The sequence below is a fragment of the Rana temporaria genome, chromosome 5, assembly GCF_905171775.1.
Source record: "Rana temporaria chromosome 5, aRanTem1.1, whole genome shotgun sequence".
Lineage (NCBI taxonomy): Eukaryota > Metazoa > Chordata > Amphibia > Anura > Ranidae > Rana > Rana temporaria.
In genome coordinates this window covers 415,935,862-415,961,162 of record NC_053493.1, presented here as the reverse complement: position 1 = coordinate 415,961,162, position 25,301 = coordinate 415,935,862, and the positions used below count along the sequence as shown (strand labels likewise).

The 25,301-nt window shown below is 43.6% G+C and overlaps 1 protein-coding gene and 1 long non-coding RNA gene across 2 annotated transcripts; both read left to right on the top strand.

Moving 5' to 3' along the window:
- The first annotated feature begins 364 nt into the window (after nt 1-364).
- Nucleotides 365-19,795, top strand: LOC120941636. Its single transcript, XR_005749571.1, has 3 exons — nt 365-640; nt 18,278-18,490; nt 19,655-19,795. It is a non-coding gene; the product is annotated as an uncharacterized LOC120941636 (long non-coding RNA).
- LOC120941635 (E3 ubiquitin/ISG15 ligase TRIM25-like) lies at nt 14,442-16,414 on the top strand. The gene has a single exon (XM_040355164.1). The coding sequence runs from the start codon at nt 14,485-14,487 to the stop codon at nt 16,075-16,077; it is 1,593 nt and encodes a 530-aa protein (XP_040211098.1). The 5' UTR covers nt 14,442-14,484; the 3' UTR covers nt 16,078-16,414.
- Nucleotides 19,796-25,301: the final 5,506 nt, after the last annotated feature.

Below are 25,301 nucleotides of genomic sequence, written 5' to 3'. Positions count from 1 at the left end.
TTTCCATAAATCCGAATTTACGAAATTTCGGAAAATTCAGAAATGAAAAAATTCGGAAATACGATTTTTTTTTTAAATTCGAAAATTAAAAAAATCCAAAATTTCACAATTTTGAAAATTCAGAATTTCGACAAATTCCGATTTTTTTTATTTTCGATTTTTTAAATTTTCGAATTTTCAAATTTTTTATTTTTAGAATTTTTCAAAAAAAATCGAAAATGAAAAATTCGTAAATTCGAAAAATAAAAAATTCAAAAATTCGAAATTTTGAAAAAGTCCGAAAATTCTGAAATAAAAAATACGTTAATACGAAAATTCGGAATTTACAAATTTTTGTTAAAAAACGAATTAGAAACTAAACGAATTGCACATGTCTATCAATGACTTTTCCATCTCCCATCCTGTTCTTGGACAATCAACATCTTCACATTCCATGGTGACTGGATGAAGGTGCCAATGCTACCTGTGTGGATAGAAATGCTATAGTATGGTGTGAGCCGTCTCTTCTAGTTACATCGTCCCATCCTTGGTGTCTCAATGGGATGATGTAACTAGAACAGGGGGGGTTCCACACCTTTCACACCCCCCATGCTGGATAATCAACATCTGTCTCATCACATCTAATGGTGATTGGATGGAGGTGTTGGTGTTACCTGAGTACATGTTGGGCTGTCTCTCTGACACTCATTAAAACTAAAGAAGTGGCTTAGAGAATCTACAAAATGTCTTCAACATTACAGAACAAGTCCAGCTGAATGTGACTAACTGCTACTAGATAAACAATGAAGGGTTTGTCCATACTGCATTGTATAAAATAATGCTTAGTTTATATTACAATAATGGAACATATGAGGTGTGTCCAGAAAATAATGAGAATGATGCTTTAAAAATTATTTTATTGAACATTTTTACAACTGAACACAGTCTTCTAGTGGGATGGCGCTCAGAGCCGGTGTAGTGGTCCTTTGGGCGTTATCCACACTAACAAAATGGCGTCCTTTCTCGTGTTCAAATCCTGAGTCACGATTTCATGAACAATTGACTTGGTAATTCCCGTTTCCTCTGCAATCATTCTGATAGTGATCTGTTGATCGCGGGTGAGAACAGACCTCACTGCATCCGCGTTCTGTTCTGTTTCTGACCGACGGCTCACTATCGGAATGATTGCAGAGGAAACGGGAAATACCAAGTCAACACGTAAAAGGACACCATTTTGGTAGTGTGGATAACGTCCAAAGAGACACTACGCCGGATCTGAGCGCCATCCCACGTGAAGACTTCCAGGGACGATATGAAGAATGGAAAATTTGCTGGGATCGTTGTGTACACTCACAAGGTGGAAACCTCGAAGGAGACAATGTTCAAGTGTAAAATTTCTCAATAAAATAATTTTTTTAATATAATTCTCATTACTTTCTGGACACACCTCGTATAATGATTCTGCTCACTGTAAATGTGTCTCCTCGTGTTGCTTCTTCCTCTTACTTTCCAGCCCTGCTGTACAGGGACTCCAAGGAGTTGATAACAAATCACATTCAGGTACTTACATTGCTTGGAGTAAAAAAATAAATGTATGATTATACAGCCGCATTCATTTGTGTCTTTTATATCTGCACCGAGTTTGGCTTCAATGGTCTAATTTGCAATAGTTTCTCATAGTTGTCCTCCTTATTCATTTGGATCTCCTTCTCTGCAGCCTTTCCAGTTCCAGGACATCTTTTTGGTTGAAGTGGTTGTTAACCCTTACAAACCACTTTTTACTACAGGTAAGTCCATAATAAGTCTTATCTGTAGCTACCCCGGATATCTCCTAAACCTGCACAGTTCAGGAGATATCCCCTGTATCAGCATGTGCTGGCATCATCGGCACATGCGGACTAAAGCAATGGCTCGTTCATGCCGCTGCTTCATCTGATGTGCCGTTACTGGCAGCTCCCCTGTGCATGTGTGGTGTGACGTCATTGCGTCTCCGGCCAATCACAGCGCCGCAGCCCGCGATACCCGGAAACAACTCTGGGAGACATGTCACCGGATAGAGCAGTGTGCCGGGACCGCTGTGGGGGCTTCGATCTAAGGTGAGTATTTCATAATGAGCTAGTATGCCATGCCGACTAGCTCATTATGCCTTTGTCTTGCAGGTTTTTTGGGGGGGTTTACAACCACTTTAACTCCTTTCAAAACTAGAATGGACAGTATGTGTGAGATAAGTCCATACTAAGGTTTTTACTGTACTGAAGTAATATGACTTGTCCAGCTCTCTTGAGGCCTTCAGTCAATTCTAGATGTTAGATGTAGAATCTGTAGATTGGAATTGAGATCTGATATGGATTGAATCTGTAATGCCGGCCAAAAGCACATCGGAATTCCATCGGAGTAAAAGAGAACATGTTCTCTATCTAAACTCCGATGGAATTCTCCGTTGGTACATACACATGGTCGGAATATCCGATGGAAGAAGTCCGTCTGACTTTTTCCATCGGAAATTCCGATCGTGTGTACAAGGCATTAGGAGAAAAACACAAAAGCTGCCTTTGCTGAATTTTGCCATCTGTAAGGGTTTGTGATCCTCATCCTTCCTTCTCTACCTAGTGGGTCACTTACCCAGAGCTACCATGTGTGTGTCAAGTGTACGTGTTTACTTCAAGTTTGGGCTCATTTACACTTGCTTCGGCTTCAACAAGGCTTCGGACAGGCTTTGTCAAAGCTCTCTTAACACAAGTCAAAGCTCCTGTCATTAAATAAAATGGTTTGTTTACAGTCCTGTTTACACCTTACTTTTGCTTTGCTTTGGCTTCACTTCAAAAATGATACCGCATGTAGCTCCAGTGGTGCTTCAAAGGGTCTTCAAAGCCTCCATAGAAGTCTATGGCAAAGCTTGCTTGAAGCCCCACTGAAACTTCATTGAAGCCTCACCAAAGCTTCACCAAAGCCATATCGAAGCCCCGCAAAGCCTCACTGAAGCTTCACCAAAGCCCCACCGAAGCCTGTAATGTAAATGTAAAAGCCACACTAGCCAGATTACCGTAGAGCTGGCCATGGACTGGATGGTCCCCGGCCATCTCCATGACCCTGGGAGGCTGGAAGCGACGTCATGACTTCACTTCCTGCACGGGCAAATCTGAACATTGCCAGTTTTTTTTATCTAGAAAGTAGAGATCAATGTTTTTTTATTTTTTTTTATTGTATTTTTTTTTTTTTTTACACTATCCCTTCAATTATTTTTTTTTTGATCACTTTTAGGCCCCATACACACTATAGAATCCATCCGCTGAAAAATCCCAGCGAATGGGTTTCAGCGGACAGATCCTATGGTGTGTACACTCCAGCGGATCTGTTTCCGCGGATATATCTCCCCTGGGATGGATTCCAGCAGATCGAATATTTGCTGACATGCTAAACAAATCTATCTGCTGGAATCCATCCCAACGGATGGATCCGCTGGTCTGTATAGACTCACCGGATCCATCCGTCCGAAGGGATCCCCCGCATGCGTCGTAATGATTCGACGCATGCGTGGAATTCCTTATATGACAGCGTCGCGCACGTCGCCACGTCATAATCGCGGCGACGGCGCGACACGTCATCGCCAGAGGATTTCGGCGCGGATTTCAATGCGATGGTGTGTACACTCCATCGCATGAAAATCCGCCGAAATCCTCGAGAGGATTTATCCGCGGAAACGGTCCGCTGGACCGTATTCGCGGATAAATTCTTTTTTTAATACAAACGCTTTTATTAGGAGGAAATAAAAAGTAAGCATGTACAGAGAACAATATCATATAGGCACCAACTCAGGACAGGTCACCATATCACTAATACAGAGATCAAACCTTACACCCTACAAACTAAATCAGATTTACAGATATCAAAGATATCCTGAAGTGTAGGACAAACAAGGCAGTCAGTTATCATAGGATGGATAAAAGAGGACCTGCCACGGAAACAGGGTATCGCGGATAAATTCTCTCGTGTGTATGGGGCCTTACTCCTATTACAAGAAATATAAACACCTCTTGTTATAGGAATAAGGCATGACAGGTCCTCTTTATGGAGACATCTGGGGTCAATGAGACCTCAGATATCTCCTCTACCCTGGAAAGCATGAGATTAACCACTTACATTTGGCACTTCTCTCCTACATGCAAAAATCATAATTTTTTTTGCCATTAAATTACTCAGAACCCCCAAACACTATATATATATATATATATATATATATATATATATATATATATATATATATATATTTTTTTTTTAGAAGACACCCTAGGGAATAAAATGGCGGTCATTTCAACTTTTTATCTCAAACTGTATTTGCGCAATAATTTTTCAAACGGTTTCGTGAATTAAAAAATAACAAAACAGTAAAGTTAACACAATTTTTTTTGTATAATGTGAAAGATTATGTTACACCGAGTAAATAGATACCTAACATGTCACATAGAACAAGAAAAATGGGTCATGGGACTTTAAATGGGGCATGGACGGGTTTGTAAAATTGTTAGGGATATCAACAGTAAAAGATCTATCACAGTCCCATCAAGGGAAATCTCTGTGGTCAAAAGAAATGCTTAGTGATCAATCCGAAAAAGAAATTGAAGGAGTCAAATGTAAACTTAATAATGTAATATGTATCATAATATATAATACAGAGATCATGCATACAAAGGCATAATACATGTAGTCATAATAACATTGATATAAAAAATATTCAAAATCCAGGACGTGACCATTAAAAGTAGGGTTGTCCAGATACCGATACTAGTATCGGTATCGGGACCGATACCGAGTATTTGCGGGAGTACTCGTACTCGCGCAAATGCTCCCGATACCTAAATAGAATACTTTTTTTGTATTTATCAACATGTTCTATGAAAATTCTTTGAGTTTTTTACTACTGCGTGACAAGCAAATAAAACATTTTTATTCATTTTTACTCATTTTTATTCTTTTATAATGTCTTGAGTTAGAGTTCTTCTTAATTCTAAAGAAAATATCCTTAGTCTGTATTGTGGTTTGAAAACTGTCACATGACATTTAAAAAAAGTATCGGTATTCGGTATCGGCGACTACATGAAAAAAAGTATCGGTACTTGTACTCGGTCCTAAAAAAGTGGTATCGGGACAACCCTAATTAAAAGCAATCACAATAAATTGACATATAGATACAGTAGACATGATTATCCAATAAAATGGGTAGATGAAAACAAAATGGTGATAAAAGACATAATTGGGCAAGCTTGATCTTGGCATCCCTGAGCATAGACTCGACGCGTTTCTTGGCGTTTAAAGCCAGTCATCAGGAGTGGGGTGCATAGCAATAAGCTAGAGAGAAAAAAGAGGGGGGGAATAAACATACAGGTGAGTAGGTGCAATCTGCGTCATTTGAATCATGGTAGCAGCATAAGCGAGTTTGGTGGTATGGTATATTACCTTTATGTTGGGCCAAAAGTGGAATAACCCTTGCGTTCCAAACTAAGGAGTGGGATGATGGTCCTGGAATGAAATGTCTCCCCCGGAGTTGAAGCAGGGACACCTCCCCCTTAGTCCAAGGACAGACCAGCCATTGAGGAGAGCCAAGGACAGAGAGACGTGGGACATCAGTCAGATGAGGCAAAAGCAGCCACAGCACAATGCCAAAGGGTGAGGCGGGCGCACATGGGGCACACATTTGAGTACTGGTAAAGGAAAAAAAGCGAATGAATAAGGTTGTCAATCACTATGGAGTACTGGGGTATGGGTCCTATGTAGGAAAAATCAATTACCAGTGAGTGTGGATACATGGAGCCTCTCATCAGATGGGAATGTGTGAAGTGAGATTGCCTGGGCCATCCGAACTAAATACCCACATCCTGGGGGCATGTCCCCACTAACGTCATGCATCATCGCATTGGGCCAGACAGTGGGATGGAAAAAAAGCGACCACTTGAGGTGCAAAGACCTCGGTGGGCTTCTACCTGTCCAGTCAGCCATGCGGGATGGAAAAGCCATGCAGCAATCAATGGCGTCCTAGGACGCCATGCATGCAGCATGCTAGCATGACGCCGATGCACCGAAAATCCACCCCACCCCCATCAAGGAAAAATAAATAAATGGGGGGTGGATAGATGGGGGGTGGGCAGGGAAGGAGGAGCTGGGTGCATCACAACCCCGGGAAGAGAGACACCAGGTCAATCAAGCCCTAAAAATCACATGGATTGGGCAAATATAAAGCATGAATAGAAAGGTAAACAGATGGTTGATTGCAACTCAGAGTAATTAAAAAAGGGGAAATAATTATAGCAATATTCACCTGCTGTTAAAGGGAAATAATGAAAATTGAAAAAATTGAGTTGATAAGGGGAGTTAGGACAATGGTAAAAGATGCCAGAAATATGTAGTCTTGTAGGATCATTGGCTAGAATGATCAATCATGAAAACAGATTGGGTCCATACAGATCACTGTGTGATCTACCACCCTGTTAAACATTTGCAAAAGAAAGGAAGTGATCTGTTTGAAATCCAAAACCACCTTAAACGTGCCCCCATCCCTGTAGTAATATAGAACAAGAACATTTTTTTCTTGTTCTATATTACAGGGATGGGGGCACGGTTAAGGTGGTTTTGGATACCTAACATGTCACGCTTTAAAATTGCGCACACTCATGGAATGGCGCCAAACTTCAGTACTTAAAAATCTCCATAGGCGTTGCTTCATTTATTTTTACAGGTTACCATTTTAGAGTTACAGAGGAGGTCTAGTGCTAGAATTGTTGCTGGCGCTCTAACACACGCGGCGATACCTCACATGTGTGATTTGAACTGCATTTACATATGTGGGTGGGACTTGTGTGTGTGTTCGCTTCTGAGCGCAAGCTCCCGGGGACAGGGGCGTTTAATAATATATATATATATTAATTTATTATATTAATATATACATATTATTAATTTATTTTATTTTTACACTTTTTTTTACATTTTTTTGATCACTTTTATTCCTATTACAAGGAATGTAAACATCCCTTGTAATAGGAATTATTTGTGACAGGTCCTCTTTATGGAGAGAGGCGGGGTCAATAAGACCCTCACATGTCTCCTCCAGGCTGGAAAGCATTAGATCGGGAAAAAAAATTGCGGCTTTGTTTACATTCCGGGTACCCGGGCGTGACGTCATAACATCGCGCCCGGGCCGCCGACAATCATAGAGATGACTGGTCACCAGTCATCTCTATGCCTCCCATCCGGCGCCGGCAGATCGTTTCTCCAGGTCCCCGATAGCACGGGAGAGCCCCCGAGAAGCACCAGATGGCGGTGGGAGGGGGGGGGGGACGTCCCATCCCTTCGCCTATAAGAACGATCAATCGGTGGAACTGCCGCTATGATCGTTTTTATGGTGCACAGAATCGCTGGCTGAACAGATATCTGAATGATGCCTGTAGCTGCACCATCATTCAGATATCCCCCCTGAGAGTCCAGGACATCATATGACGTCCTTGGGCTGGAAGTGGTTAAAGCGCCCCGTCTGCTCGTGCACATGTGAGGTATCGCCACAAACATTAGGGTGAGAGCATTAATTCTAGCACTAGACCTCCTCTGTAACTCTAAACTGGTAACCTGTAAGAATGTTAGAAGCATAATTCTAGGGAGATTTTTAAATACTGTATTTTGGCGCCATTCCATGAGTGTGCGCAATTTTAAAGCGTGATGTTAGGTATCTATTTACTCGGTGAAACATCATGTTTTACATTATAAAAAAAAATAGTAAATATTGTGTTTTGTTTTTCTTTAATTCATTTAATTCATTAAAGTGTTTTTATTCTAAAAAAATTGCGTTTCAAAAATTGCTGCCAAATACTGTGTGACATAACACAATAGTAAACAATGTTTATACCTATGAAGCGACTTAAATGCCTGTTTCCTCGACATGTTTCGCAATTTGCTTCTTCTGGAACTGTAAGGCATATGTTGGCTACAGGAAAACACAAAAAAAAGACATCAAAGAATACAGAAAAACAAATCCCAATGAACATTAACATGTATATATAAGAAAAAAATTACATTTAATTACCATGCAGTAAACAACCGACAGAGCATATAACACCATACTAAGAGGTTTATGACTTGTAAATCTCACTGAAGGAGGTTTGTGATTAACCACTTGAGACCCGGACCATTATGCAGGTTAAGGACCTTGCCTCTTTTTTGCGATTCGGCACTGCGCCGCTTTAACTGACAATTGCGCGGTCGTGCGACGTGGCTCCCAAACAAAATTGGCGTCCTTTTTTCCCCACAAATAGAGCTTTCTTTTGGTGGTATTTGATCACCTCTGTGGTTTTTATTTTTTTGCGCTATAAACAAAAATAGCGACAATTTAAAAAAAAATTCAATATTTTTTACTTTTTGCTATAATAAATATCCCCAAAAATATATAAAATATTTTTTTTCCTCAGTTTAGGCCGATACGTATTCTTCTACCTATTTTTGGTAAAAAAAATCGCAATAAGTGTTTATTGATTGGCTTGCGCAAAAGTTATAGCATTTACAAAAAAAGGGGATAGTTTTATGCCATTTTTATTAATATTTTTTTTTTACTAATAATGGCGGCGATCAGCGTTTTTTTTTTTTCGTGACTGTGACATTATGGCGGACACTTCGGACACATTTTTGGGACCATTGTAATTTTCACAGCGAAAAGTGCTATAAAAATGCACTGGTTACTGTGAAAATGACAATGGCCGTGAAGGGGTTAACAAGGAGGGGGCGCTAAAGGGTTAAGTGTGTCCTAGGGAGTGATTCTTACTGTAGGGGGGCGGGGCTGGACGTGTGACATCACTGATCGTCGTTCCCTATGACAGGGAACAGACGATCAGTGACAAGCCACAGAGAAGAACGGGGAAGGTTTGTTTACACTCACCTCTCCCCATTCTTCAGCTCCTGTGACCCGATCGCGGGACACCAGCGGCGATCGGGTCCGCGGGTCCCGCGGTCACGGAGCTTTGGATCAAATCGTTCGCGACCCACGGCTGGGCTCTTAAAGGTGAAGTACAGGTACGTGCCTGTGCCCAGCCGTGCCCTTCTGCCGACGTATATCGGCGTTAGGCGGTCCTTAAGTGGTTAAAAGAAACTCACCGATCATGTACGTTGGTAAGCAGAATTATTAGAGAGGTCCTGTTTAAGTAACAAGAGCAGAGAGGGAGCATCAAAGCCAACAATGGAGACCGCAGGGTGAGCACGAAAGAAAATACCTCCCAAAAAAATGGAGGAATCCCAAACAATTAAGAAAAAAAAAAACAATAACTATCAATACAGAAAAAGAAAAGGAAAGGGGCCTTAAATTACCTTCAGTCAGTATCCAGGGAACGGCCCAAAAAGGGGGTTGAAGCGTTGTCCAATAAGTATATAAAACAATGGATATGTTCCCAGCACTAAACTCCCAGGTATGGGAAGAACATATACATTCAGCCAGTGCAGCCAAGGCCACTTAAGGCTCACAAGGGGGGTAATACCCCATCTAAAGAAAAATACCCGCAGTATGAATGTAAAGGAGAGTGACCTCCTAGGTACATACCACAAGACAAAATGACTGATAAAGGGTTTGTAGATAATTCTCCATACATGGGAGATGAAATTCAGCACACAGCTTACCAATGGGCCCTCAAAGGATGCATTGACACCATCCCCCGCTCCAACAGGTGATGTGGTGATTCCGCCAACAGCCCTCATTATATGGGCTCACCCCGATCCGCCGGCTGTAAAACCTCCAAAAAACAAAAGCAGTATTTATGTTTTCAACTTTTCTTCTTGACACCATACAACAATATTTCTCAACCTATTTTTCAGTCAAGGCGCCCTCTAAAATGATGGACAATCTCGAGGCCCCCCATTCTAAAATGTAAAAAATGATCCTAATGCCGCGTACACACGATCGGACATTGCGGGAAACAAAACCCTGGATTTTTTTCTTGATGGATTGTTCGCTCAAACTTGTCTCGCATACACACACGGTCACACAAATGTTGTCGGAAATTCCCAACGTCAAGAAACGCGGTCATGAACAACACTACGACGAGCCGAGAAAAATTAAGTTCAATGGTTCCGAGCATGCGGAAAATTGATTCCGAGTATGCGTAGGTTTTTTGTGTCGTCGGAATTGCATAGAGACGATCGAAAATTTTCGACAAGAACTTTTGTCGTCGGAAAAATGGAGAACCAGCTCTCAAAAATGTGTTGAAATTCCGACAGCAAATGTCCGATGGAGCTCACACACGGTCGGAATATCCAACCGAAAGCTCACATCGAACATGTGTTGTTGGAAATTCTGACTGTGTGTACGCGGCATAATAGTATTACATAATACATCAACATCCACACGTAGGACACCCAACATTACAGGTGATTTATTCTTCCAAATCTAATACACTTTTGCACACTGGAAATGACTAGTACCCCAATGTTTCTCTTCCCCCCTCAGTTTTTCTCCATCCCTCAGCTAATGTAACCTCAGCGCTGACAGAGAGTGGCGGGGGAGGGTCATTGGTTGTTAGGACACCAGTGGCTAGAAGGTCGTAATGGTGCACAATATAAAACATGGCTTTGTGATCCTAAAAGGTTTCATCCATCTGCTGGCTTATATACCATATTGGGGCAATTTTTAGGCATTTTGCCAAGGCACCCCTGAAGAGATCTAAAGGCACCCCAAGGTGGCCTGGGCACCCTGGTTGAAAAAGGCTGCCATACAATATCCTTTGGAATTGTAGGTTCCCTCTAACCCTTTTGCTGCCAGAGCGGTTTTGCATCATATGGGCTTTGCGGAGCCTGGGGAAAATGGCAACATGCAACCCCCTCCTCCCCGTGCCATCACCGACGTACAGCATACGGTGGTGGCAGTAAAAGGGTTAAAGGAAGTCATTAATAAATATATATGTAGCCCCCTTCCCATTTTAGTTAGTGGGGCGTTACGCTAAAGTTAGTGGGGAATGGGAGATTTCAGTTGCTCCCATCTACTAATTGTTAGTTTGTGCTGGTGCCAGTTGAAAACTGCCTCTTGGGTCAGTCTGTGTGTCCAGGGGTGCGCTTCCACCCCTGGGCGACAGTTGGCGCTATAGGGGTTCTGACGGAACCATCCTTCCCCAGCAGCCAATCAGAGGAGTTTCCCTCTTTGGGCATGCTGGTGGGGGGTATATCTGGAGCACCGGACAATTTTTCGTGTAGAGTCTGTGGGGCTCGAGTTCCAGGTGCGGCATCCACCTTTAGGGTGCGCGCATCCGCGGGCCCCATCCTCATGGCCGGCCGGGTTGAGGCTGTGCACCTCGCGGAGCCTTCTGTTGATGAAGAAAGTGACCCCAGCGGCTTGCTGGGTTCCAGATCCTAAGCTGGAGGCTGAACGGCGGGGGATTGGCTCAGGAGAACCTAAGTGCAGAGGTTGTCTGTGAGGCCTGGACGGACCACCGGGGATCCGATCACCGCGCTACATGACAGGTATTTTTCTTTTGCTGTCAGTAGGTGATCCTTTAGAACAAAACTTACTGGGAGGATTCGCTATCCTTACACTTCAATTATACCAAGAAAATGTACTACGCCTGTGGCAGAGGCATTGTTTCCTCCCAGTAATCTGATTATTTCGAGCGCCCCTTTTGGATGCCAGGTCCAAGTTAATTGCCTGTCCAAAGGGCACTTACCCACCCTGGCGAGGGTGGAGACGTTTGAATTATCTGAGCCGAGAGCAGGTTTGCTCTCTATGTTTTTGATATCCAAGGCCTGATGCTACAAGTCCTTCCTACTCATCAACCTTTTGCTCTACAGGGTGCCATGTTGATGTTGGCCTTGTTGGCCCTGGAATAAAGCATTAAAAACTCACCTGCTGGACACTTGTTCTTTTATCCACACTCACAAGCATCACCACTAGATAGAAGAATTTGGTAACTTAATACGACGATCCCAAATCAACCAGCGGCTCCTTCGGGGGTAGCGCTACATAAATATGAAAGCTTCCATTGAGGACCTCTACCGGTAAAAAAAAATATTTGTCCAGTTGACATGCCACTTTCGGGGTCAAGTCCATTTTATTATTATACAGGATTTATAAAGCGCCAACAGTTTGCGCAGCGCTTTACAACATCGGGGAAGACAGTACAATTACAATACAATACAGGAGGAATCAGAGGGCCCTGCTCGTTAGAACTTACAATCTAGAAGGGAGAGTCAAGTGGAACAAAGGGTAGTATCTGTGGGGGATGATCAGATGGACAAGATGGGTTAGGTGTGGGTAGGACAGGCTTCTCTGAAGAGAAGGGTTTTCACGGATTGTCTAAAACAGCCATTCTCAACCAGGGTTCCTCCAGAGGTGGCTAGGGGTTCCTTGAGCTGTGGCTGATTTACCTCCTGTATGATGGTGCCTACATAGTTCTGAGCCAATTCCACTTGGGGGAGCCAGTGGTATTACACCAATGATCTTCATAGTTCTCTGTAGGGGGGGGGGGGCATTACCACTACTATAAAAAAGGGCATTCTTCTCACTGACCACCAATGAATGGGTTTTATCAGGGGTTCCCCGAGACCTGAAAATAATTTTCAGGGTTCCCCAGCGGTAAAAAGGTTGAGAAAGGCTGGTCTAAAAGCTAATAGAGTAGGAGATAAGCGGACAGATTGGGGTAAGGCGTGCTTTTTAGAACAAGAATGTTGATTGAAAGTTCTCATTGGTCTCTGATTTCATTTTGCTGCAAGCCAGCTTCATCTTTATAAAAGAAGTCACTTCTAAAGAAGGTCACCAATAACATCATCCAGAAATCTCTCGGGACGGGTTTCTTTTACCGTTGGAAATAATTTTCTCCTAAACACGAAATACAAAAAGCAAAAGGCTTCTTGTACACAGGACGTTTGATAACCTCATCTGGATGCTGGAATTTGACAGCTAATAACCGATGTTTAAAATTTAAATTTTGCCTCTTTTACATGTCGCTTATATGCGGGTTTAGGAGCGTTTGTGTTTAGAAGTGTTTTTGTACAGATAACCTCAGGAGACCTTCCCAAATGCCCACAATGCATGAGTAATGTCTCTCTCTCTCTCTCTCTCTCTCTCGAAAACGCTTATAAAATGCAAATTACCCCGTTTAGACACGTTTACACGCTGTTGCAAGCATTTGGCATTTCAAATGCCACTAAACTATCGTCCTGAACACGATTTTTTGCTTTCAGAAAAATGCAGACATCAAAAGTCTCCTGTGAGGTGCAGGAGCCTCCCGCATTTCATCTGTGGCTCCCTGGCGCCCGCAAGTCCCGCGCAATATCCCGGCGGCAGGGCCAATCCACTGCACAGTGCACCCAGGTGTCGCCGAAGTGCCTGTAATGCAGTGGTGCCTGGCGCCCTCTGATGTGGTCCGCCACCTCCTGCTCTTGAATGGAGGGTTGGCAAGCCCAGATCTTTGGTTCCCAACCCGCCATCCCGAGCATCAGTGTGAAGAACAGAGCCGGCGCTAGTGGAAGCAGAGTCGATGCTTCCTGTATAGCGCCACCTTCTGTCACAGGCGGAGTGATACCAAATGTACTCTGCCCGTGACAGTTGGCATTGTACAGGAAGCATCGGCTCTGCTCTCTACTGCAGCCGCATGCTCCTTTCACACTGATGCTCAGAGATGGCGGGGCAGAGGACCACCGGCAGTACCAGACAGCAGTACCCACCAGTAATACCAGCAGTACCCACTGGCATTACCAGCCAGCAGTACCCATCGGAAGTACCAGCCAGCAGTAAGCACCAGCAGTACCAGCCAGCAGGACCCACCAGCAGTACCCACCAGTACCAGCCAGCAGTACCCACCAGTAGTACCAGCCAGCAGTACCAGCACAGCAGTACCCACCAGTAGTACCAGCTAGCCAGCAGTACCCACCAGCAGTACCCACCAGTAGTACCAGCCAGCAGTACCCATCTGTAGTACTCACCGGCAGTACCAGCCAGCAGTATACACCGGAAGTACCAGCCAGCAGTACCCCTCTAGTTGTATTAAATTGGTGGTGGGGGGCTTGTGGAGCGCCACCTCCCTAAAATGAGTTTGTCACTTCCCTGAAATAGGTTTGTGCAGGTTGGGCTGTCGGAAAATTCTTCTAAACTCAACTGCTTCCAAACTGCTATAAACGTGTACATGTACCCATGAGATAACATTGAGAAAAGTTCAAGAGCTGCTAAAAAAAAGCCCAAATGCTCCTAACGGTCCGTTTACCAGCTGCAGTGTACATGAGGTCTAAACATGCAAATATCTATCACACTGCATTATATAACTTTTAGTTTTGTGCCTTGTCTGCAGAAGTCATTTAAAGCTCCAAATCAGTACAATGTGTATCAACATGTAGGACATATACCTTCAATATAAACATTTATTTCTCCACAAACTTCCACAAGATAAAAGCTGCAAGACCAGCTCAGCCCCTCCCTGTGCCGAGGAATGTGAGACGCCCTTTAGATTTTCCTTGTCGGAGACTATTTACTTTCATTTCTCTCTTCTGCTGTCAGCGATGGCGTCTGCTGATCTGAGACAGGAGCTGGACTGTTCCATCTGTCTGACCACATATACAGATCCTGTAAACCTGAGATGTGGTCACAACTTCTGCCGGGTCTGTATTGATCGTGTGTTGGATACACAGGGGGGGTCTGGAGGATATTCCTGTCCTGAATGCAGAGAAGAGTTCCGGGATCGGCCTGTACTGCAGAGGAACATAACACTACGTAACATAGTGGAGACTTTCCGATCTACTCAGCTGGAAGAAGGGAAGACTGGAATCTTCTGTACTTATTGCTATCACTCTCCTGTACCTGCTGTTACATCCTGTCTGCATTGTGAAGCTTCTCTGTGTGATAATCACCTGAGAGTCCACAGCAAGGCACCAGAACATGTCCTAACTGATCCCACCACTTCCATGGAGAACAGAAAATGCTCCATCCATAGAGAACTTCTTAAATATTACTGCACTGAGGACTCTGCCTGTATCTGTGTGACCTGCAGGCTGGATGGAGAACACCGGGGACACAAGGTGGAGACTCTGGATGAGGCCTCTGAGAATAAAAAACAGAAACTGAGAAATGTTCTGCAGAAACTGATGACAGAGAGAGAGGAGACTGAGAAAAGAGTCCAGAGTCTGCAGGATCGCAGGAGAAAAGTACAAGAAAAATCAGCCGGTCTAACAGAGAGAGTCACTGCCCTGTTCATAGAGCTCAGGAGACATCTGGAGGACCTGGAGAAGAGAGTCCGGAGGAACATCTCCAGCCAGGAAGAGCGGATCTCATTGTCTGATCTGATCCATCAGCTGGAAATAAAGAAGGAGGATCTGTCCAGGAAGATGGAGGACATTGAGAAGCTGTGTAACATGACTGACCCACTGACTGTCCTACAGGAATCAGACACAGGGGACTTGTGTGATACTGAGGAGGGAGATAATGAGGACAGAGAGAGACATGATAGACTCCTCCATGATGGAGGGGATCTGGATGTGTCTGGAATCTCACACACATTACACACAGGGTTATCTGATATGATAAAAGAGGTAAATGTATTCTTCAATATACAGGAAGCTTCAGACATATTACTGGATGTGAACACAGCTCATAATAAGCTACAGATATCAGATGACATGAAAACTGCATCCTTGTCAGATATATGGCAGAATCGTCCAGAAACACCGGAGAGATTTCAGTTGTTTGCCCAGGTATTAAGCAGTCAGAGATTTTCCTCGGGGCGACATTACTGGGAAGTGGATGTCAGAGAGTCAGAACATTGCATAGTCGGGATGTGTTATCCCAGTATAGGGAGGAGAGGAGTGCAGTCAGGGATTGGAGATAATAAGAAGTCCTGGGGTTTGTGCAGGTATAGAGGTGTGTGTTCTCTAATACATGACAATAAACAGATCACAATATCTCCCGATCTCTCCAGTAACAGAGTCAGGATCTATGTGGATTATGAGGCCGGGCAGCTGTCCTTTTATGATCTGTGTGACCCGATCAGACACCTCCACACCTTCACCACCACCTTCACTGAGCCCCTCCATGTCGGGTTATGGGTAGGAAAAGGTTCTATAACAATATCTGGGGGTGAGGGGCGACGTGAGAAATAATAATATAACAGAAAATCTGCCCAAATCTGCTGACATCACAGAAATATGAATCTGATGATTTTTAACCAACAGAATAATGCAGTAGATTCATATTCCAGATGTCATAAATCTAAAGGTTCCCAACACAACCAATCACAGCATTGAGAAATCTCAGCACAGGGAAGTGTGATTTATTCTCTTATAGTGACAATAATAAGATTTGGGGTTTTCAGGGGTTCATTAAGGGTTAGTGGTTATGATAAGACTAGGAGATATTCTCATTGATTATGCTTTGAATGATTATTCAACATTTTCAGAAAATTGTAATATACACTATTCATTAAATGTGCTGACTGCATTAGTTTTCTTTTTTCAGACGTTTTTTATTCTTTTCTATTTTTACCTAGAGATCCTGCCAGTAACACACTTCCTGTCCTGGGGTGACACCACTCACTCATAGTATTGCACACTGTAGATTTTTAGGCACTGTCGTTTTTTGGCGCCGTTCCACGAGCGTACGCAGTTTTAAAGAGTGACATGTTGGGTATCTATTTACTCAGCATAACATCATCTTTTATATTTCCCCATATGGGTAATATATTGTTTTTAAAATTGTGTGTGTTTTAAAATGTATTACGTTTTTTTTTTTAATTTGCATTTAAAAAAATGCTGTGCAAATATAAAAATTGCAACACCCTCCATTTTATTCTCTAGGCCCTCTGCTTAAAACAATATATAATGTTTGGGGGCTCTAAGCAGTTTTCTGGCAAAGCAATGCTGATTTTTACATATAGGAGAGGAATGTCAGAATTGGCCCGGACTGGAAGCGGTTAATATCAGACTGCAGAGTGCACAGGACAGCACTGGATTTCTGGCAGGATTCACAGGGGATTTATACACTTATTGAATAACTAGAACAATATTCTTTCATGTGTATATGTAACAGATCAAAATGAAGGAAATAAGTAAAGTTAGTTGGTATCTTCATTGTAGATTATTGTTGCTGTCAGACAGAAGTGTACAAAGCTGTAAAGCTCTAATTGGCTCAGAGTGCTGCCCCCCCCCCCCCCCCCCCATGCTGCTGTGTAGGTAATTACAGGAAGTGATATCAGGACAAATTCAGATATATACAACAGTTCTATGTAGAAAGAAAAAGCTTTTTTATTAATACATAATTGCATTAAAATAGAACTACAGTGGGGATCGAAAGTTTGGGCACCCCAAGTAAAAATTTGTATTAACCACTTAACCCCCGGACCATATTGCTGGTCAAAGACCAGAGCACTTTTTGCGATTCGGCACTGCGTCGCTTTAATTGACAATTGCGCGGTTGTGCGACGTGGCTCCCAAACAAAATTGGCGGGCCTTTTTTCCCCACAAATAGAGCTTTCTTTTGGTGGTATTTGATCACCTCTGCGGTTTTTATTTTTTGCGCTATAAACAAAAATAGAGCGACAATTTTGAAAAAAATTCAATATTTTTTGCTAAAATAAATATCCCCCAAAAATATATATAACATTTTTATTTTTCCTCAGTTTAGACCGATACGTATTCTTCTACCTATTTTTGGTAAAAAAAATCGCAATAAGCGTTTATCGATTGGTTTGCGCAAAATTTATAGCATTTACAAAATAGGGGATAGTTTTATTGCATTTTTATAAGAAAATATTTTTTCACTACTAATGGCGGCGATCAGCGTTTTTTTTTTCGTGACTGCGACATTATGGCGGACACTTCTGACAATTTTGACACATTTTTGGGATCATTGTCATTTTCACAGCAAAAAATGCATTAAAAATACATTGTTTACTGTGAAAATGACAATTGCAGTTTGGGAGTTAACCACAAGGGGGTGCTGAAGGGGTTAAGTGTGACCTCATCTGTGTTTCTAACTGTAGGGGGGTGTGGCTGTAGGTGTGACGTCATTGATTGTGGTTCCCTATATTCGGGAACACACGATCGATGACGGCGCCACAGTGAAGAACGGGGAAGCTGTGTTTACACGCGGCTCTCCCCGTTCTTCAGCTCCGGGGAATGATCGCGGGACTCCAGCGGCGATCGGGTCCGCGGGTCCCGCGGTCATGGCGCTTCGGACCGGGTCGCGGGTGCGCGCCGCGACCCACGGCTGGGCACTTACAGAGGACGTACCTGTACGTACATGTGCCCAGCCGTGCCATTCTGCCGACGTATATGTGCAGGAGGCGGTCCTTAAGTGGTTAAGGTGTTGGTGTCACCTGAGTACATGTTGGGGGATCTTTCTGACACTCATTACAATGAAAAAAGTGGCTTAGAGAATCTACAAAATGTCTTCAACATTACAGAACAAGTCCAGCTGAATGTGACTAACTGCTACTAGATAAACAATGAAGGGTTTGTCCATACTGCATTGTATAAAATAATGCTTAGTTTATATTACAATAATGGAACATATGAGGTTAGGGTTACCACCTGTCCGGGATTCACCCGGACAGTTCGGGTTTTGGAATCATGTGTCCAGGTTTCAGACTACCTGAAACCCGGACACATTATTTAGACTGGACTATGGGTCCCCAGCAGGGTTGCTGCCTGCAGTCGGCTAAGCTGAGAGTGTCTGTTACACTCTTTCACACTGCCCATCACTAAAAACAAAATACAGAGATGGGAGAGGAGCGAGGGCTTAATCTGCACCTCTTTCTCCCACTCCTTCCCCTCCTTGTCTGCCCCCCCTCCAATCCCTGGCCTCCAATCCCTGGCGCTGTGCCTCAAAAAAGAAATCGGGGTCCGGAGATTGGAAGTCTGGCAGCCTCAGATACATCTGAATGAGAGGTGCTCACTGTCTGTGACTGAAGTCTCCCCCTTCTCTCTCCTGCCTCTGAGTGAGAACACTAATGCCGTGTACACACGATCGGATTTCCGATAGAATAAAATTCCGATGAAGCTGACTTTTATCAGTCTTGCCTACACGCGATCAGACTAAATTCCGACCGTCCAAAAGGTGGTGTCGTAAAACACTACGACGAGCCGAAAAAAAATGAAGTTCAATGCTTCCGAGCATGCGTTGACTTGATTCTGAGCATGCGTGGATTTTTTTCCGATGGAGTTCCAAACAGATGATCGGAATTTCCTATTGTTTTTTTTCCATCGGAAAAATTTAAAACATGTTCTATTTTTTTACACCGATGGGAAAAGGTCCGATGGGGCCCACACACGATCGTTTTTTCCGATGAAAAAAGACCATCTGACTTTCATCGGAAAAAATGATCATGTGTACACGGCATAAGGTAAATCATAGTTCTCAGAGTACCCCTTACCTCAGAGTTCCCCTTTACACCAGAGGCCACAGTGTTCCCCCTTACAGCAGAGTCCTCTTCGTACATCAGAGTTCTCAGTGTCCCCCCTTAAATCAGTTCCCAGAGCAACCCTTACATTAGAGTCCCCAGAGTTCTCCCTTACATCAGAGTCTGCAGAGTCTCCCCTTACAGTAAAAGAAATGTGATTAGAAATGTTATTTAATAGCAAAACATATGTATAGTTTATACTATATTAAAAAAAAAAAATTGCTGTTCTGCGCTAAAATGTTCAGGTTTGATTTGAATAAAAGGTGGCAACCCTATATGAGGTGTGTCCAGAAAATAATGAGAATGATGCTTTAAAAATGATTTTATTGAAAAATGTTACAACTGAACACAGTCTTCTAGTGGGATGGCGCTCAGAGCCGGTGTAGTGGTCCTTTGGGCGTTATCCACGCTACCAAAATGGCGTCCCTTCTGGTGTTCAAGTCCTGCGTCACGATTTCATGAACAATTGACTTGGTAATTCCCGTTTCCTCTGCAATCATTCTGATAGTGATCTGTTGGTCGCGGTTGAGAACCAGTGTTGTTCATCTTCCTTTAAAAAAGTAATTAGTTACAATTACAAGTTACTTGTCCGAAAAAGTAATTGAGTTGGTGACTCAGTTACTTTATTGGCAAAGTAACTGAGATTTTTTTTTTTTATATTCTACAATGCAATTACGTTCTATAACATCTTTAATTTCAAAGATGTTTCGTACTGTGTACAATTATTAATATCATCATCACACTCCCCCTGCCCAGGCAGCAATACTGTACAATAGAGATTCAGTGTGCCGTGTGAGTGACACTGCTGCAGGGCACACTGAATCTATATTGTACAGTATTGCTGCCGCCTGGGCAGGTGGAGTGTGATGATGATATTAAAGGGATACTAAAGGAAACTTTTTTTTTTGCTGAAATGACTGTTTACAGGGTATAGAGACATAAAAGTTAACTGATTCTTTTTAACCACTTAACCCCCGGACCATATTGCTGGTCAAAGACCAGAGCACTTTTTGCAATTCGGGACTTCGACGCTTTAACTGACAATTGTGCGGTCGTGCGACGTGGCTCCCAAACAAAATTGGCGTCCTTTTTTTTCCCACAAATAGAGCTTTCTTTTGGTGGTATTTGATCACCTCTGCGGTTTTTATTTTTTGCGCTATAAACAAAAATAGAGCGACAATTTTGAATAAAATGAATATTTTTTACTTTTTGCTGTAATAAATATCCCCCAAAAATATATAAAAAAACATTTTTTTTCCTCAGTTTAGGCCGAGACGTATTCTTCTACATATTTTTCGTAAAAAAAATCGCAATAAGCGTTTATTGATTGGTTTGCGCAAAAGTTATAGCGTTTACAAAATAGGGGGTATTTTTATGTCATTTTTATTAATATATTTTTTTTACTAGTAATGGCGGCGATCAGCGATTTTTTTTCGGTACTGCGACATTATGGCGGACACTTCGGACACTTTTTACACATTTTTGGGACCATTGGCATTTTTATAGCGATCAGTGCTATAAAAATGCATTGGATTACTATAAAAATGCCACTGGCAGTGAAGGGGTTAACACTAGGGGGCGGGGAAGGGGTTAAGTATGTCCCTGGGTGTGTTCTAACTGTAGGGGGGGGGGGGTGGCCTCACTAGGGGAAACACTGATCCTCGGTTCATACATTGTATGAACAGAAGATCAGCATTTCTCCTGCTGACAGGACCGGGAGCTGTGTGTTTACACACACAGCTCCCGTTCCCCGCTCTGTACCGAGCGATCGCGTGTGCCCGGCGGCAATCGAGCCCGCCGGGCACACACACGGGAGTCGGGGGCGAGCGCGCCTCCGGCGGCGAGCACGCGCCCCTAGTGGCGGCTCGAAGAGCGGACGTATAGCTACGGGCTCTCGCCCAGGAGAGCCGACCTGCCGCCGTATAATGACGGTGGCTGGTCGGCTAGTGGTTAAAAATAGATTAAATTCAATCATATAATGTGCCTCTAGTTTCACTTTCGGTTTTAAACTGGTTTCATGTTTCTGTGAAGTAAAGAGACCCACATAACAAAAACAAACAAATCCAGGGCAGTGTTTTGTTTTTAAAATGAATCTGATTGGTTCTGAGGAGTTTTAGACACACAGTAATGACAGCTTAGACCACCGTGAGAAAGCTCCCAGTACGATGGTTATAAGGAGCCAGACAAGCAGGAAGTGTGGAGATCACAGCAGAATTACAGCTACTTCAAAGCAAAAACGAACAATAAGGACATGAAATCAGTACTGCAGTAAGGTAAAGGAAGCTATTTAGCTAAAAAAAAAAAATTCCTTTAGTGACCCTTTAATAATTGTACACAGTATTGCATTTGCTGGGCCTGCCTGGGCATGTCTGTGGGGCGGTCTGGTGGAGTGTCACACTGTGTGACACAGTCCACCGAACCGCTCCACATGCCCAGGCAGGCCCAGCAAATGCAATACTGTGTACAATTAATTATATCAACTCCACCTGCCCCAGTGCCCACGCCCACTGCCCAGGCTGTGCCAGCAATACTGACATGCGGGGTGTGCCCAGGCAGCACACCCTAATTACTTGTGCTCTGCTCATCGCTGTCCCTGGCACTCCCTGCTAATTCAGCCATCAATATAAAGAAGTCCAATTCTTTACACCCACACCCCCAGTCTGCAGCTATTCTCTGGCAGTGATATTAGTAAGGCCTAATGCCGCGTACACACCATCGTTTTCTGCGATGGAAAAAAACGTCATTTTCAAAAACGTCAATTTAATTGACCGTGTGTGGGCAAAAACGTCGTTTTATGTCTTCTAAAAAACGACAGAAAAAAATTGAAGCATGCTTCAATTTTATGTGTCGTTTTTGGCCGACGTCGTTTTCTGTGTTCTAAACATTGACCGTGTGTACGTAAAAACGTCGATTTAAGCCCGCGCATGCTCAGAAGCAAGTTAGGAGACGGCAGCGCTCATTCATGTAAAACGACTGTTCAGAATGGAATCAGCACATTCGTTAAGGTGTTTTTCAGCTTATAGACAAGAAAATAAACCGCATCTTTAACCCCTGCTTTTAACTGCTACCCAGAAATGGACGTTTGTTGCGGCTGATCTTGTTGCATAGTTATGACAAGCTTTTAATTAGTTTCTTTCTTGTTTGATAATGTTTATGTTTGTGTTCTGTTATTTAGTTGTATCTTCCATCTTAAACATTTTAAATATATATATTGGTCCACCTTTTATTTTTTTTAAAAAATTTTCTCACCAATTTGATTAGTAATCTCTATTATTTTTTTATTTAGGAGTGTGTGAAGTGTATGCAACAACCTAATTTTTTAGTTTACTCACCCACAAGCATGTTTTTTTACCTTGTTAATGTTTTCATTATTTTTTTTGTCATGGGTCTGCCCACTCAATACTGATCTCTCAAATCTACAATAAAGAAACATGTTTAAATTTGGCTGAAAATTAAATTTTTATTTTAGTCTTCATAAAAATTTAGAAAAAAAAAAAGTGGCAAACCAAAAACACAACATAATAAAAACAAAGATGCCAGGGTAGGCAGCACTTTAGAGCATGCTTGTTTTTTTCTGAAAACAAGGGTCCCCGAAGCCACAAATACAGCCTGTGAGTCCACATAAAAATTCCATCAGGGGCACCGTATTATTTCTTCGCCCTTTTCTTCCCAGCAGCCTTCCCTGCAGTCTTCCCTGCAGCCTTCCCGGAAGCCCGAGTCCTTGGGGGCTGGGTTCCTGGAGGAGATGAGGTGGCAGGAGCCATAGCAGCCTCATGAGGTGGAGAAGCAGGAGCAGGAGCAGGTGCAGGAGCAGGAGCAGGTGCAGGAGCAGGAGCAGGAGCAGGAGCAGGAGCAGGAGCAGGAGCAGGAGGAGCAGCAAGGACAGGAGGAGCAATCCGCACAATGTGGGTGTCGTCATCGAGCTGCCCCAGGGATGCCATGGTTATGGCTTCGAACATGAGGAGTTCGCAGCGCACACGCTGGCTCTGCTCCAGATTGTACAGCTTGGCTGCAATGAGCGCTGCGAACCCCTCAACTTCACTGGGTGGCTCTCGGATGGCTGCAGTAGCTTGGCGAAGCAGGCCCTGGGTCTCCTCCTCCATCTGTCGCATACTCCTGAGCCGTTTATTGGGATTGCGGAATGGAGGGATCCGGGAGATGGTATCCCGCCGGCGTGCCTCCTGGGTCCCACTGGGGCCTGCCACCTCCTGGCTCCCAGTGGGCTCTGCCACCTCCTGCCTTGCAGTTGGCCCTGGCTCCTCCTGGCTCCCTGTGGGCCCTGTCTCTTCCTGGCTCACTGTGGGCCCTGGCTGTTCCTGGCTCCCTGTGTGCCCTGGCTGTTCCTGGCTTGGGTCTGCCTGTGTATGAAAAAAAGGAACATATGTTATTTGTGTTTGTCATTAATCACACACATTTTTACAATCATGAGTGATGCAAATTGAATGTCAATATATATTACACACAGGGTCGCCATCCTTAATTATGTGGCCCCTTAAACACCTTCAGACATGGTCCCCCTGGAATTATGTGGGTTGTTGCATGCCTAATTTAGTAAATAAGTGGCCTTTTACCCAAAAATTAGGTTAATCAATTTAGTGTCAACTAGATAGTACTCAAAAAGGGTGTCTTCCATCTGGGACCCCTTGCAGGTGTATTGCGTTACTCCCCCCCTACTGGCCTATCTGAAAATGCCACCCACTCCTTCATCAACATTATTAATTTGCCCATTTTGACCCCATCATGTTTTCCCACTACTGACTATTGATCCTATCCCTAAACTTTACAAGATTCACATAGAATTTAGAACAATAGTAACATACATTTACCATTATTACTATACTTGTCATATACTAACTAAATTCAAACAAAAAACACATACCATTCTCCACGGCTCACAATTGGGGTCCTCCAGGAACTCTTCCTCTTCCTCCGAGCTTGTCTGCTCTTGTCTGCAGGGAAGACTGGAGGATTGGCTGCTGGGAAGCTGGGAGCTACCTCTTGGGGGAAGGGTAGACAGGGATGGCCTGGTCTCTATGTGGTCGTCCAGGAACTGCAGCTGACTGTAGTACCACAGGGTTGGTTTGTAGATGGAGTCAGCTGCAGCCCCAGACCTCATTGAGGCCAGGACTTGGACCCGTTGGGCCCTGTAGGTGCCCCTGATGGAATTGATTTTATTTTTCACAGTGGCTGTTGTGGCGTTGGGGACCCTTGTTTTCACAAAAACAAGCATGCTCTGTCTAGCTTTCTCCCTGGCATCTTTGTTTTTATTTAGTGTGCTTTTGGTTTGCCACAGAACTGGATGTTCCTTCCATTTTTGGATGAAGTCTGTCAGGAAGTCCGCATCCTTGAAGGCATCCATTCTTTCTGCACATGAAACAGAAGCCAAAACATAATGTAATTAAAGGCACTAGCTTACTTCCCCTAACTAGCCCACAAACTCATTCCCTATTCACTATAATAAAGTCGGAATTAAAAACTTACGTCTCGTCGTTATTAGGAAAGATCGGGAATTACGACTTCTTCCACAGACTATGCAGGCCGTTTCCAAACACGTCCCATCCCTTTTACACTACGCACGCGTGACGCTCCGCACGACACCCCGCCCCTGACGTTCGGTATCGTCCTTTCCACGCCCCTTCTCTGTCGTTTGGTGAGGGAGAAAAGATGGACAACATGGAGGTGTATTCCAGCTCAAGCCAGGAGGCAGGCCAGGCCCAACCACGCCGCAGATTCCGCTGCAGAGCCTCCAACATGTCATTTAATGAAATGGTGGAGATGGTCACCATATTGAGGAGGGAGGACTATGATGCCAAGCATGGCCCCTACATGCATCCCAATAAAGTAAAAGCACAAATTATGGAGAAGGTCATCCGTAGGCTCCAGCGGAAGTTTGGTAAAACCAGGAGCAGAGAGCACCTGCGCAAAAGG